Here is a 14,221-nt window from a genome sequence, read left to right as displayed (position 1 = left end):
TGTGGTTCATGATCCAATATGGGTTTTTGTAGCTGAATATGGGGATTGCAAAATCATAATTTATCATTTGTAAATGTTTGATTTATATACCTATTTGATATACCTATATATCCAGGTCCATGTAAAAATTTTCTGGACAAAAGGGGTCATGAGTGGAAAAAGTTTAAAAAGCCTTCCTCTAGAGGAAAAAAAGTAAAAACAAAGGGTAGAAGTTGTAAACAGGATAATTAGACTTTCTGTAAAGATATTTTCTTAAAAATTAGAGCTTTCCAAAGTGAAATAGGCAGTCTTAGATGATAGTAGGCTTTCCTTCAAAGTCTGAATGTATACTTTTAAGTATTGTTGAGCAGCGTTGTGCTCTACATGTCATTTCTTAATGCCTCTGAGATAACTTTTTGCTCTGAGACATTGTGAAAGCCCAAAGATTTTTTTTTCCCACATGAATTGTTTGCAAATCAGTACCACAACCTCCACTTAGTATTTGTGTATTGAGTTCTTATTTCTATTAAGTTTCATCATCTTAATTGTAATCTGGTGTTTCAATCTACTGAGGTATTTTTGAATCTTCATTTTATTACATAGAATATTTATCTCTTCCAGTTTTGTGTCTTTAGTAATTGATAAAAATGTTGAACAGGATAGAGCCAAGGGCAGAATCTTCTGGCACTCTACTTAACACAGAGCTATTAATCAACACTGTAGTTCTAGTTGTTCAGTCAGCAGAGCTGTAAATAGCTAATAGTTCTTGCAAACAGTAGGGCTCTGTAGAGCCATATACATGAGAAGAATCTCAATATGTAGTAAATGTGAAAAAAGACTCTGGGTCTTTTCAATGACAATATAACACTATCAATAGCAATGTCTTCAGATTTGAAGAACTTATCTGTCTCTGGTTCTCCGCAAAACACAAAAATGTCTATATTGCATACATATTATCTGTGTGTTAATGTAGTATATTTGTGTATATGTGTATGCAAATTATAGATGCATATGATTTTAGAATTGGAAGACATTCCCTGGCCCATGATTCTTATATCGTAGCTATGGCAACTGGTGCTCCAAGAGAAGAAACTTTTCAAGGATCATGCAGTTAACGTTAACAGAGTGCTTTAAGATATGTGAAGTATTTTATAAACATCTTATTTTATTCTCACAACAACCTGGTGATTAGGTGTTATTATCACCTCCTTTTATAGATGAGGAAACTGATTCAGAAAGTGTTTGTAATTTGCCAGAATCACACAGCCTGTTAAGTGTCTGATACATGTTTGAACTCAGGTCTTCTTGACTCTAGATCCCACTGAAAATTTGGAAAACATATAATCTCTAGAAAAATAATCAAATGTTAACCCAATTTATAGTCAGACTCAGTGGTAATAATAACAAGCATTTAGTAAGCAAGATACTGTGTGATCTTGGGGAAATTATTTCACCTTTCTGAGTCTTATTTTCCTCATCTGTGAAATGAAGAGTTTGGATTCTAAAGTCCCTTCCAGCTGTATGCCTATAATTCTATATACTATGTATATAAGGCTGTATTAGATACTGATGACAAAAGTTTAGATAAGACATAGCCATTACTAATAAACTTATTCCCTTTCTCTCTCCCTCCCTCTTTCTTTCTTTCCTTCCCTCTCTTCCTCTCTCTCTTTCTCCCTCCCTCCCTCTCTCTTTCCCTCTCACTCAGTGTCTGTCTGTCTCTCTCTCTCTCTTTTGTAAATTATTTATTTGATAGTCCAAATTCAGATGATTTACTGTATTTATTGAATCCTATAAAGGTATTAAATAGCTTGCAAGATCATTTGCAGACATTACCTTTTGATCTTCAGTGTTTCAGTGTATCTAAAAAGGTACTAAAAAGAGATGTTTTGAGGGTGAGAAATGATTTTCTTTGGGTTGTTATAACTGCAGTTGTGGGTAAATCTGGTGCTTTGAGTTTTTATTATTAGAGCACAACAATGCACTATGGGCAGTATTTTCCACAGGCTGCATTTCTTTTTCTTTTGAAAATATATCCAATTTTGTCATTAAATTTGAGATCTGATAACAACCAAAAATACCTCTAAGTGATATGTTGACAACACTGAAATGTGCCATCAGATGCCCATTAGAAAGCCCACTTGGTATGGTTTGTCAAATATGTCACTGCTTTCCAGGACAATCTCTTTGTTTCATTTTCAGACAAATGAATTGGGCCATTCTCTCTTAACTATGAAACAGAGATTTCATAGTTTGGAACACATTTCCTTCTTTTTTTCATGTGGTAAGGCTGGAAAGACTTCTTGCCTTAATGCTTATGACTGATCCTGATGGATCTATTTAAACAAAGTCCCTTTAGAAGCCATAATAACTTTAAACAGAACTCCTGTTAGCTAAAAAGAAAAGGGAGAAATTCAAAATACATAGCTGATTTCATCTATGTTACAGAGCCCTATCACTTATCATTAATTCACATATTTTTATTTCATTGAGAATTAGAATACATGTTTAAAAGCAACATTAATATTTGATCCAGTGTTGTTAAATTGCACATTGCTCTTTTTGGTTCCTAAATATTTTTGTGCCTTTAAGAAATATTTGAAATTCTAAGTCTTGGGGGGTTACTGGTTTGGGGGAGGAGGTAAAGGGGGTTAGGGAAGATAAAGGAATCTGGGATTCAATTTTCATATCGATATTGAAATCTGAGGATGATCTCAGCTGACCACTGAAATGGCCTGCAGAGCCATTAAATAAAATGTAAATTTATTTTGAATGTGAGAATATCATGAAAATTGTCATCTGAATCTTTGTCAAAATTATTTGAGAAACAAATTCTATATCGTTTTTGTTTAGTTCTGGTTTTTCATCAAAAATAGATGAAATTCACTTATTTCATTGAATGTCCATCTTCTTCCCTGGAAAAAAATGCTCATTTTGGCTAGGTAAGTTATTTTTGGCTGCATACCAAGTTATTTAGCTTTTCAGAATATCAGATTCTAGGCCTTTTGATCCTTTAATGTGGACGCTGCTAGATTCTGGGTAATGCTTATTGTGGCTCCTCCATATTGGAATTGATTTTTTCTAGCAGCTTGTAATATTTTTTCCTTGGTTTGATAGTTCTGGAGTTTAGCTACTATATTTCTTGGGGTTTTAATTTTAGGATCCCTTTCAGTAGGTGATCGATGAATTCTTTCAATGTCTATTTTACCCTCTGTTTCTATAACTTCTGGGCAATTCTCTTTGATAATTTCCTGGAAAATAGTATTTAGGCTCTTTTTTTTTTCATCATATTTTTCAGGGAGTCCAATAATTCTCAGATTATTTCTTCTAGATCTATTTTCCAGGTCTGTTGTTTTCCCAAGAAGGTATTTGACATTTTTTTCCATGTTTCATTTTTTTGGTTTTGCTTGACTGATTCTTGGTGTCTCCTCGAGTCATTCAATTCCATTTGTTCAATTCTGATTTTCAATGAATTTTTTCTTCACTCTTTTTTGGATCTTTTTCTAATTGTCCAATTGAGTTTTTATGTGAGTTATTTTGTTCTATGGAATTTTTTTTTTCATTTTGCCAATTTTTATTTTTTAAAGAGCTATTTTCTTTTTCTAATTCACTAATTCTGTTTTTCAAGGATTTGATTTCTTTATCCACTCTATGTTTAAATGAGTGGGATGACTTATCCAGAGTCTCTTGCCAGGCTTCCTTTTCCTTTTCCCATTTTTCTTCTAGCTCTCTTGTGAGAGCCTTTTTAATTTCTTCTATGAGAGTCTTGTGTGTTGAGGATCAGATCATATCCCCCTTTGGGGATTCATCTGGAGACAGTCTGTTTTAGTCTCCTTAGGGTTTAAAGTCTTCTCTCTATCCATATAGAAGCTATCAGTGGTTAGGGTCCGTTTAAATTTTTTGCTCATTTTGTCAGAGAAGAATCAAAGAAGACAAACTAGCAAAAAACCAAATGTAGTCTTTTTTTTTGGGGGTGCTGGATGGTATTACCAAGCTTCCTCTACAGATTGCAGTGGCAGCAGGGAGGCACTAGCAGGACAGCAGTGGCTGTGCTGCATCTGTGCTCTGAGACTTTGAGAGCGTGCTGAGACATTCTGGGGTCCGGGAGGGGGAGGTGGTCAGGTCCTGAGAGACCCTAGCTTTTCGGGGTTATAGTCTTTACCCCCTGTGTTTTTAGCTTTTCTGCTTATCTACTGGCTTGCTGCCGGGGCAAAGTATGCACACTGTGGTAAAGATCTCCCCACAGAAATGGCTGAGATCACATCCCACCCCGCCTCAGTCAACTCTGTACTCTCACTGTCTGCTGAGACTGCTTGCCTTCAGTCTGCACCCAATTTAACCGGCCCCACCTGTGAGCAAAAACAGACCTTTTCTTTTTCCACTTTATCAAATTTTTCTTTTAGTGAGTTATATGTCTTTTCTGTACTCTCTTGCATAGCTTTTCTTTCCTTTCCCCATTTTTCTAGTTCTCTTTTAAGGTTTTATAGTCTCTTCTAGGAGAGCCTTTTGTATTGGGGATCAATAATTGTCTGGAGACTGTCTGCTATTAGTCTTTTCAGGGTTGAAAAGCTTTTCTCTTTCTGAGTAGAAACTATCAATTGTCCTTTTGATTTTCTTACTCATTTTGCTAAAGCCTGTAGGGTCTGCCTTCAGGGCCAGGAGGTTACCAGCTTTCTCTGCAGAGCAGTGAGAGATGTATGGATGGGTAGCTGTCCTGCTAGCCAGCTGCAAAAAGCAGCGAGGTATTGGAGTGCTCTGGGAAAGAGTTCCCCACCCAAAAGTAACTCAGGCCCGAGGTGCAGAGCTGGGAAAGTACCCTGCAAAGAACCCCTCCTGTGTGAGATAATGACTGTCCAGGGGCTAGTCGTTGAGCAGTGAGAGTTTCACTATCCCAAACCAAATCCCACCCTGGGGCTGTGGGTATTAGCAGTTGAGCAGTGAATGGATTTGCAGGGACTGGAAGTGTCTCTGCCCCAGGAAGCACAGTCTTGTTGGGGAAGTTCTATTGCCCCAGGCTGAGCCCCCCACTGTGCTGATTAGAGGCTGCCTAGGCTGTGCCCCCCTGCTGTGTGGGTTTGTAACTGCCCCAGCAAAAGCCCTGAACTGCAGGATGTAGCTGCAGGGCTGCCTTTCAGTCTCCTGAGTCACTTCAGGGTTTGAGTAGCTACAGGCAGTGTTAGATTCTGGCGTTTTTTAGAGTACCCTCTGTTTTAGGCTTTAATTTCTCTGCCAATTTACTGCTTTGTAATCAAGGCAGAGCAGTTAGGCTATAGCAGAGTGGTCTCTATAACTTCTCTAGCCACAGAGATCACCCACCCCCACCCCTACCCCCATCCCTGGTCTGCTCAGGACACTAGCCTCTCACTGCCTGCGCTGGTCTGTTCCTGGCCCCTCAGGACAAACCTTTCCTGGCGATCTTCCAGATTGACTTCAGCTGGTAAGTTGTATGCTTCTGATCTTCATGAATTTAAGCAGTGAAGAGCTATTTCTGAGGCTGGATAAAATAGTTGGTTATGAGGGGAATGAGAGGAGCTTAGAAAGTTGCATGTGCCTTCTCCGCCATCTTGGCTCTGCCAAAAACAGACCTTCTCTGGTGAATTTGAAGGATAGCTTCTGTTGGTAATTTGTATTTTTTTTCAGTCAAATACTGATTCTGAGGCCTTGTCATGAAATAAATGAGAGCAAAGACAGAGATGAAGTACATGTGTGTTTCCTCTCTGCCATCTTGGCTGGAAGTCTATATCGTTTTTAATATAACGGAATCATTAAATATACTTATGTATGAACCAGTATATGAGTCACTGAGAAATGAAAAGTCACAATTATGATCTCCTTTTGGAAGACTAATTTCCATTTGTTCCTGAGACCAACCTGAGATTTAGTTCTGCTTTAGTCATTTTACCAACAGAAGCTAACTCTGATTTATCAACAACCAGAGTACTATATATATATTACTAGATATAGATATTAGAATATATAATATATTTTTAACTATTTTATGCTTGTTTTGCCCCACATTTTCTTTTACCATGTCTCTTAAATTTAGTAATTTCCTCACTGTTTCCTTTGGAAGTTTAGGGTCTATTTAGTAAACAGATTTTATAATATCTCATGCTTCATTATATATGAGTAGTAATAATAATAATTATAACAATGCTATTAATAATTATAGCTAGTATTTAAAACTTACAATTATGTGCCAAGGACTGTGCTAAGTGCTTTACTAGTATTATTTTATTTTCTCTTTACATTCATGGGAGTGACATGCTATTATTATTCCCATTTTATAGTTGAAGAAATTAAAGTTAAGAGGTTAAACTCAGTGTCCCACAGCTAGAAGTATCTGAGGCTGGTTTTGAATTCAGGTGTTCATGAATCTAGGCCCAGCATTTTATGTACTGGGCCACTTAGCTGCCTCAGACAGGATTGGAACAGGTAGTTAGATAAGTGTTCTTACTGTTCATTTTCCAACTCTAACTTTGTCTTTTCTTGTCTTAATTATTTCAAGAACATATGGAAATGTTTTCATTCCTTCTAGATGAATCTTTCTTGAAGCCTTCTTTTTACCCTTTCTTCCCTTTTCTGTGTTGTTTGTCTTGGCCCTGCCTATCAAGAACTATAATTGAATGGGGTTCATGAGATTGAGTTTACCCTGAATTGAATAGAGAGCATGGTTGGAGTCAAAAGGTTCATGTACAGATGGGATGAACACTTAAGTGAAAGCAAGTCAAGGTAAAGGACTGGCAGAAGATTTTTGGAACTAAAATGTGTCAGCAGTAGAAGCAGGTCCAAATAAGTAATCACTTTGTGGTCTAGGAGGTAGCTACTAAGAACAAAGATTGAGGTACAAGTTGTTCAGTGCTGAGTAAAGTGGATCAAGCAAGATATAGGTTTATTTCAATATAATCTTTTTAGTTCCTCTTTTGGAAACATTCATGCTTTATATGATCAGTTATGTATTACTAGCCTTACCCTCCAGTTTTTTCCAGATTCCTTCAGATCTAGAGCTCTGACAGTTCCCCTTATGCTTTTCTTTTTCTTTGTTTATTCAAGGACTTTTATTTGATAAAATGTTACAAAAGCCAGTGTGTATTTGTTGGTTCTTATCATTTTTAACTGGGATGATTTAGATGTTCCATAAAACAATGTGTAAGATGAAATAAAACTGTTGCCCATGAGTACTACTTTGTCAAGATCAGCAGTTATATAGGAAAATATCGAGTTTTTCCAGGTTTTGTGCACAATATGTAGCACTGAGTTTTATTTTGAAACAAAAGATTAAGCTATATCCAGAGAAATACTTAAAAACAAATATTTTAGAGGAAAACAGCTTACATAATGACTAAGATACTAAGTTTTCACTCGTCTTTTAGTTAGAACATATTTTAAACCTACTATGTACAGTATTTTAACATATTCCAAAGAAACATATCATTTAAGTAGATATCTCCATAGGGAAATTATCCTGGATTAGTCATAGTAAGTATGTCACCTGAAAATTTACCCTTATTTTACTTATACTTGTATGTATGAGATTCCATGTAGAGCCACCACCCTGGTTTACATCCTAATTACCTCTTTCCTGGACTGTTGCCATAGACTTCTTATTGGTCTTATCTCAATTCTTTTACCTCTGTGATCTACGTCCTGCATAGTTATCAGTATGTCTAAATCAGTAGTGTAATCTGTGTGCCTTCTTGTTGCCCATAAGATCAACTATAAACTCCTTTATTTGTATATCCAGGCGTTTTCAGATGAATTATACATTACTTAGCTTTATCTACTCTATGATCCTGTGACCCAGCAAAACTTATCTACTTCTAATTTCTCATATATCCCATCTCCCCCATATACCTTTGCCTGAAATTTCCCCATGATTGCAACGCATTTCACTCTTTTTCTTCACTTATTAGTAGAGATTCTTAGTTTCTTTTAAAGCTGAGCTCAAATACAACCTTTACATGAGTCTTTTCCTATTGTACCCATCAGTTGTTAGTACCTCCTCACCCAATTATCTTATGTTTGCTTTGTATAAATTCTTAATTGTACCTCTTGTTGCCCATAAAAGAATGTAAATTCTTTTTTTATTAAAGCTTTTTATTTTTCAAAACATATGCATAGATAATTCTGCAACATTAGCCCTTGCAAAAAACCTTGTGTTCCAGTCCCCCCCTTCTCCCATCTCTCTCCCTTAGAAGTCAAGTAGTCCAATTTATGTTAAACATGGTAGAAATATATGTTAAACCTAACATATGCATACATATTTATAGTTATCCTGCTGTATAAGAAAAATCAAATCAAACCAGAAAAGAAAATGATGAAGAAAATAAAATGCAGGCAAACAACAACAGAAATAAAAATGCTATGTTGTGAATCACACTCAGTTCCCACAGTTCTCTCTCTGGGTGCAGATGGCTCTTTTGATCATAAGACCATTGGAACTGGACTGAATCATCTCATTTTTGAAGAGAGACACGTACATCAGAATTGATCATCATATAATATTGCTATTGCTGTGTACAATGTTCACGGTTCTGCTCATTTCACTTAGCATTAGTTCATGCATCTCTCTAGGTCTCTCTGAAATCATCCTGTTTATCACTTTTTATAGAACAAAAATACTCTATAGTATTCATATACCATAACGTAAAGAATGTAAATTCTTTATATTTCTAGACCCTAATATAGTGTCTGATAGACTAATAGTATGTAATAAATAGTAGGTACTTGATTGGATTTTCTACTTTCACAGTTTGCCTTCTCTCTACTCCCAAGCTTTCCATTCATGGTACCATTACAACTTATTTAAGCCTTTATTGTGCTCTACCTGGATTGCAATCCAGGACAGCATGGCATAGTGACTAAAGTAATTGATGTAGGGTAGGAAAGACCTAAGTTCAAGTTCTCCTTTGATATTATTAGCTTTATGACTCTTGATCAATTTTTGTGAGTCTCAGTTTCTCCATTTATAGTAATACCTGTTAATTTTTTTTTTTTTTTTTGTATTTTTGTAGGTTAAAATGTTTTGTAGGTTAGGTTAAAATGAGATAGTGTATGAAAGTGTTTTGTAATCTTTTAAGTGTTATACAAATATTGTTATATGCCTCTGATAACTGATAATTTTGATATGTGACTATGAGTAAGATAATTTGATGCTTCAAATATATCTTTAGGTCTGTAAGTTAAAGATCAGTAGCTGATCCGCATCTGTGGATGAAATTTTTGTATAAGGCATTCCCTGCATTGAAACCAAAGGTCCTGACTACATTTTTTTTTTTTTTTTGGTTCTTATTATAGTGAAGCTATTCTTTCTCTGTTTCTAATCATATTGATATTGCAATGAAGAAAATCTTTCATTATCCAGAGATGTGATCTATGCTTCCCTTTGCTCTGGCTTCATATTATGTAGAAAACTGTTTTCTGATTTTCAGGGCCCTCCTACCCACATCTCACATTAAGCCCACTATTCTCAGTACTCTGTGCTAAAATCTCAGTTTTCTATTTCCTGAATATGCTGTATGCTTTCTTGCTTTTATACCTTTGCTTATGAAGTTCAGTTCATCTTGAATTATAACTATTATACTGTCATCAAGTAACTTTCATTCTAATACTAGGAGAGAACATCCAAAGAGGAATTAGAAGAGGGGGGGAAGGTCATCCTAGGAGAGCATATGTTGGGAAGCCTTTTGAGTATGATTCTGGTGTTTGAGGATTAGCCTATTTAATTTGTGTTTGGAGAGACTTGTTGCCAAATGGGCTACAAGACAATGAATTTTCCAGTCACAAGAACTCAAAAAAAGGCTTTCTGTTGAACACAGAAGAGTTGTGATCTACATCAGAAGAGACAGGTTTTTTTTTGGTCAATACTTTGAAGTATTGACATGTAGAAGGAAAATATTATTTCTGGAAATACAAATTTAATTAGTGGAGTATAGAATGAATGGTAATTAAACAGGTTGGAGGACATGAATGAGAAAGGAATAGAAGAGTGGCATAAAAGAAATTTATTTTAAGGAGAAAATAAATGATAATGTGTTTTCAATAAAAAGTATCCTAAAAATTTAGGGGAAAATAGCAATATTAAATGGTGCAATAAAAATATTTATAGTTGACATTTTAAATGAAATGTATATTTTGTTATAAAATATTTGTTATTGAAATATCGTATGCAGGGGTAGCTAAATTGGTGTAGTGGATAGAGTACCAGCCCTGAAGTTAGGAGGACCTGAGTTCAAATCTGGCCTCAGAAACTTAACACTTCCTATCTGTGTGACCCTGGGCAAATCATTTAACCCCAATTGCCTCAGCAAATATATATAGTATGCAAGCATTATGGACCATCTTTATTTTTCTGTCTAGGTTTGCAACACAACTACAGATAGGAAACATGCAGACATCTTTTTAGAAAAATGTGTAACAGAACCAATCATGAATATTGTTAGTGGCTTCTTTAATTCTCCCTTCTCAGACAACAGCACAAGCCTTCAGGTAAGTCAGACAAAAGTCTTAAATAGGAAGCTAATTAATTAATTAATTTAATTAGTGCTCTATAAGAAGGACAATTGTTTTCATTCATTTCCTTTGGTCAGAAAGCCATTCCTATATAAAGTATAAACTGTTAACCTGTATGAATTTGCTAGCTTTCTTTTAAGCGAAAGTGCCATATTTGACTTTCTTATATAATGAAATCTTGTAGACTGAATTTAGTCTGTTTGCTAAACGATAATATAAATGATATCCCATCAATTGATGTTTTGGGTGTGATCATATGTGTATCATTTAAAATTTATTTATAGGAGAAATTCATTAAACTTTATTAAATATAACTCCCATTTTTCTTTTATATCTTTCTATTATGAAAAACATTTCTATTCATGATGAAAATAATTTATACTTTTAACATAATAAATATTTTAATATTTTAAGGTTTCTGTCTGACATATATATATATATATGTATATATACATGTATACACATAAATATACTTTTTTTTCAGTCCACATATCTAGCTTTACATAAAGTTATAGTTTTCTTGATTAAATTTCTAATAGCATGAAGTAAGGAATTAATTGTATTTTGATGAAGACTTTGAAAATTCAAAATACTGTGCCTAATATTTTACATTTTTATTCTTTTCCTTTCTGTTTTAGACTCATCAACCAGTTTTTATTCAACTGCTTCAGTCTGCCTTTAGAATTTACAACTGTACTTGGTTAAACCCAGTACAAAAAGCCTCAGTGGAGTCATGTATCAAAACACTGGCTGAAGTGGGTATGTTAAAGTGTCAAAGTTTTCATATTCATATATATATATATATATATATATATATATATATTTAATGTAGCTCTGATTAGAGCTAATGGACAGAAAAAACAGTTTTTACATTTTGTAGCTTTATAATTAAGAATTTTACTAGGTTTAGCTTCATGAAAAGGAATTACAGTAAAAAACCCTCTTTATTCATATATATATATATATATATATATATATATATATATATATGTTTTTGGGTCAGGAAGAAAATCTTGATCTTTTTTCTACATTTAGATTTAAGATTAATTGCAATGCTCTCTTTTATCACCTTAAACTAAAATATCTCATTAAGATTTTATGGAGAGTAACTTAGCTTCTATCTCAAAATTTACTATGAAATGGTTTTTTCTATTGAATAAACTTACCTAATTATACTTATCATTTGTTCAAAGGTCTTTAAAAAGTTTTTTAGTTTTTGTATTTTGTTTATAATCAGCAACATTTATTGAATGCCCACTGGATGCTAGGAACTTGACAACTTAGAAGTAGAAAGTAGGCTTCCTGACCTTGAAGGTTCCATTCTGTTTCAGGGTTTATCTACCCCAAAAAATGTACTGTGGAGGCAAAACCTCCTCGGATACTGAACTAGATGTCCTTATTTATAAAAAGAGGAGTTAGACTAGATAGTCTCTAAGCTTCTTTCTATCTTTAAACCTGTAATGATCTTATCCTATAGATAGATGTCACTAAATCACAGATTTTAAATTGGGACCTCAGCAACTTCCTACTCTAATCCTGCACCCAACAAAGAACCATGATTACAGGATAGTTCTTCCGATGAGTATGACCCATTACCTCCTAAAAAAATCTCATCACAGTTTTGGATAACTCAAAGTTATAGCAGGAAAACTATAAGGAAATTTGTTTGTACATCAGATCTAAATGTACAGTTGTACAAATTTCAACCATTGTGCCCTATAGAGAACACATGTAATTCTTTATCCATATGATAGCCCTTCAGATACTTGATGTTAGCTATCAAGTCTCTTTTGAATCTTTTCTTCTACAGGATAAAAAACTGTACTTCTTTAAAGTACTCTCTATATATCATGAATTGTATATGGTGTTCAGGGAGGATTAGTATCTCTGGTGTGAGGTTTGTTGAGGTTTTTTCGGGGCTGCTCTTCCATCTTTTGTCTCCACTTTCACCTATTCTCACCTATGGCTCCTAGCAGCTGTAGCATGTGCACTTGCCACATTCTGGTTAACCATCTCAGCAGATGGGCTAAAATAGGTTGAGGGAAACCAACTGGCCTCAAACCTATTGGTGAATGGATAGATGAGAACAATTTGTTACAATGGCTGTGAAGATAGCTGAAACAGGTGCTGTGGAGTACTTAGAGCTTGACCAGACATCTATTAAGTCATCTACTGCATCCTAGGGTATCATCAGTCATCCTGACTTTTCTTTTGCCACTGGTCTTCGATGATACAGGAAGAGAGAATGAGGTTAATGACTTTGTGCTACTCTGCTTCATTTAAATCCAATTTATCCACAAATCAAGATGTCACCATGATGTCATTGGTCTTCTTCAAAAATGAAGGACCATCAGCAACATATCATGGACTCAAGACTTGATCATCCTCATTGTTTATCTCTGGATACTTTTCAGCTTATGTGGCTCTGAAATTTGAAAACAATTCCAAATGTCTGAAAACATTAAAGTTCTGTCATCTTCTTATTCCTAGAAAATGTGACTTTTTTAATGTAGCTCAAGATTATTTTAGCTTTTGCTAAATTTAATGATTGTATTCAATTTGCAGTCCATCAAAACTTCCAGATCTTTTTTCAAACAAGGTACTGTGTACCATATCTTTTCCACCTTGTCAATTTATGACAATTTCTTTAATCTAACTGTAAACCTTTACATTGATCACTACCTAAATTTTATCTTATATCAGATATCTGAGGTTCTTCACTTGAGACTTCTTTCCAAGTTGTCATTAGATCATTAATTTCTTCTTTGTGTTGAACATGTTCATGTTCAAATCCATTTAAATGTACTATCATCTAGTCCACATCCCTTCATATTGTTTCCCACATAAATAGCAAGATATATTATAGCAAGAAACTTTCCTAAAATCTAAACAACCTCTTCATTTAGTAATAATAATGTTTAAAAGGGAAAACAAGATTAATCCATTATGATATGTTTTTTGGTGGAGCAAGTTAGCTTTTTGTGATCATTGCATCTTCTACTTGTTCTCTAATTGGAGAAAGCAAAAGAGAAATTGTTAAATGTAAATCAGACCATTTCCATTGACTTATACAGAGGGCGAAATTGGAAATTTTCCAAGTTGGTGGTAGCACTTTTCAAAAAGTAGGAAAAAGCATGTAGCACCAGAGCAGCAACTTGTTTATATGGCAATTAAAATATTAAATGTGATGTCTTCCACATTCATGTTTTAGGCTGCCCAGACCTAGACTAATAGATGGCAAAATAATTAACCTCGATATCACTACTGAAAATTGTTGGTCACAAATTATTTTATGTTTAAATCAATTTAAGTAGCTTTTAAAAAGGCAGCTCTGAAATATAGTATAAATTGATGTTATGATAATATTTCATCTGTAGATAATAAGAAATACAAGGAGATTACTTGGCAAAGATATCCTTGTATTTTACACTTTAATGATAGCACCTGGTAATTTTTTTTTTTTTAGCCCTTAAAGAGTTGAATTCAGTGGGGGAAATAAATCCACCATATGGTCTTAAACACTGCATGGAGAGCATGCTGATCATCAGCAGTATTTAAAAAGTGGGAAATTAAAAACACCAAATCACATGTTAAATTTCATGTTGTGCTTGGTATCTTAACACTGACTTTAGCAGTGCATACATATTGTGTGGTAAATTCATTTCTTACATTATGGGATAATATGTGTTTGGGGGTTTTAAATGTGAAGTAAATTTGTTAGTGTGGCATA

At 34.4% G+C, this 14,221-nt stretch overlaps 1 protein-coding gene across 1 annotated transcript in view; it reads left to right on the top strand.

Annotated features, from left to right (window-relative positions):
* ITPR2 (inositol 1,4,5-trisphosphate receptor type 2) overlaps nt 1–14,221 on the top strand; it is a 503,649-nt gene that overhangs the window by 268,620 nt on the left and 220,808 nt on the right. The window contains exons 33-34 of the mRNA XM_031938487.1: nt 10,339–10,467; nt 11,130–11,250. Coding sequence (XP_031794347.1) covers nt 10,339–10,467; nt 11,130–11,250 — 250 coding nt within the window. The remainder of the gene's footprint in view (nt 1–10,338; nt 10,468–11,129; nt 11,251–14,221) is intronic.

Source organism: Sarcophilus harrisii, chromosome 5, assembly GCF_902635505.1.
Source record: "Sarcophilus harrisii chromosome 5, mSarHar1.11, whole genome shotgun sequence".
Lineage (NCBI taxonomy): Eukaryota > Metazoa > Chordata > Mammalia > Dasyuromorphia > Dasyuridae > Sarcophilus > Sarcophilus harrisii.
Note: the sequence above shows the minus strand (reverse complement) of the source record. Positions and strands in the feature narration are given on the sequence as shown.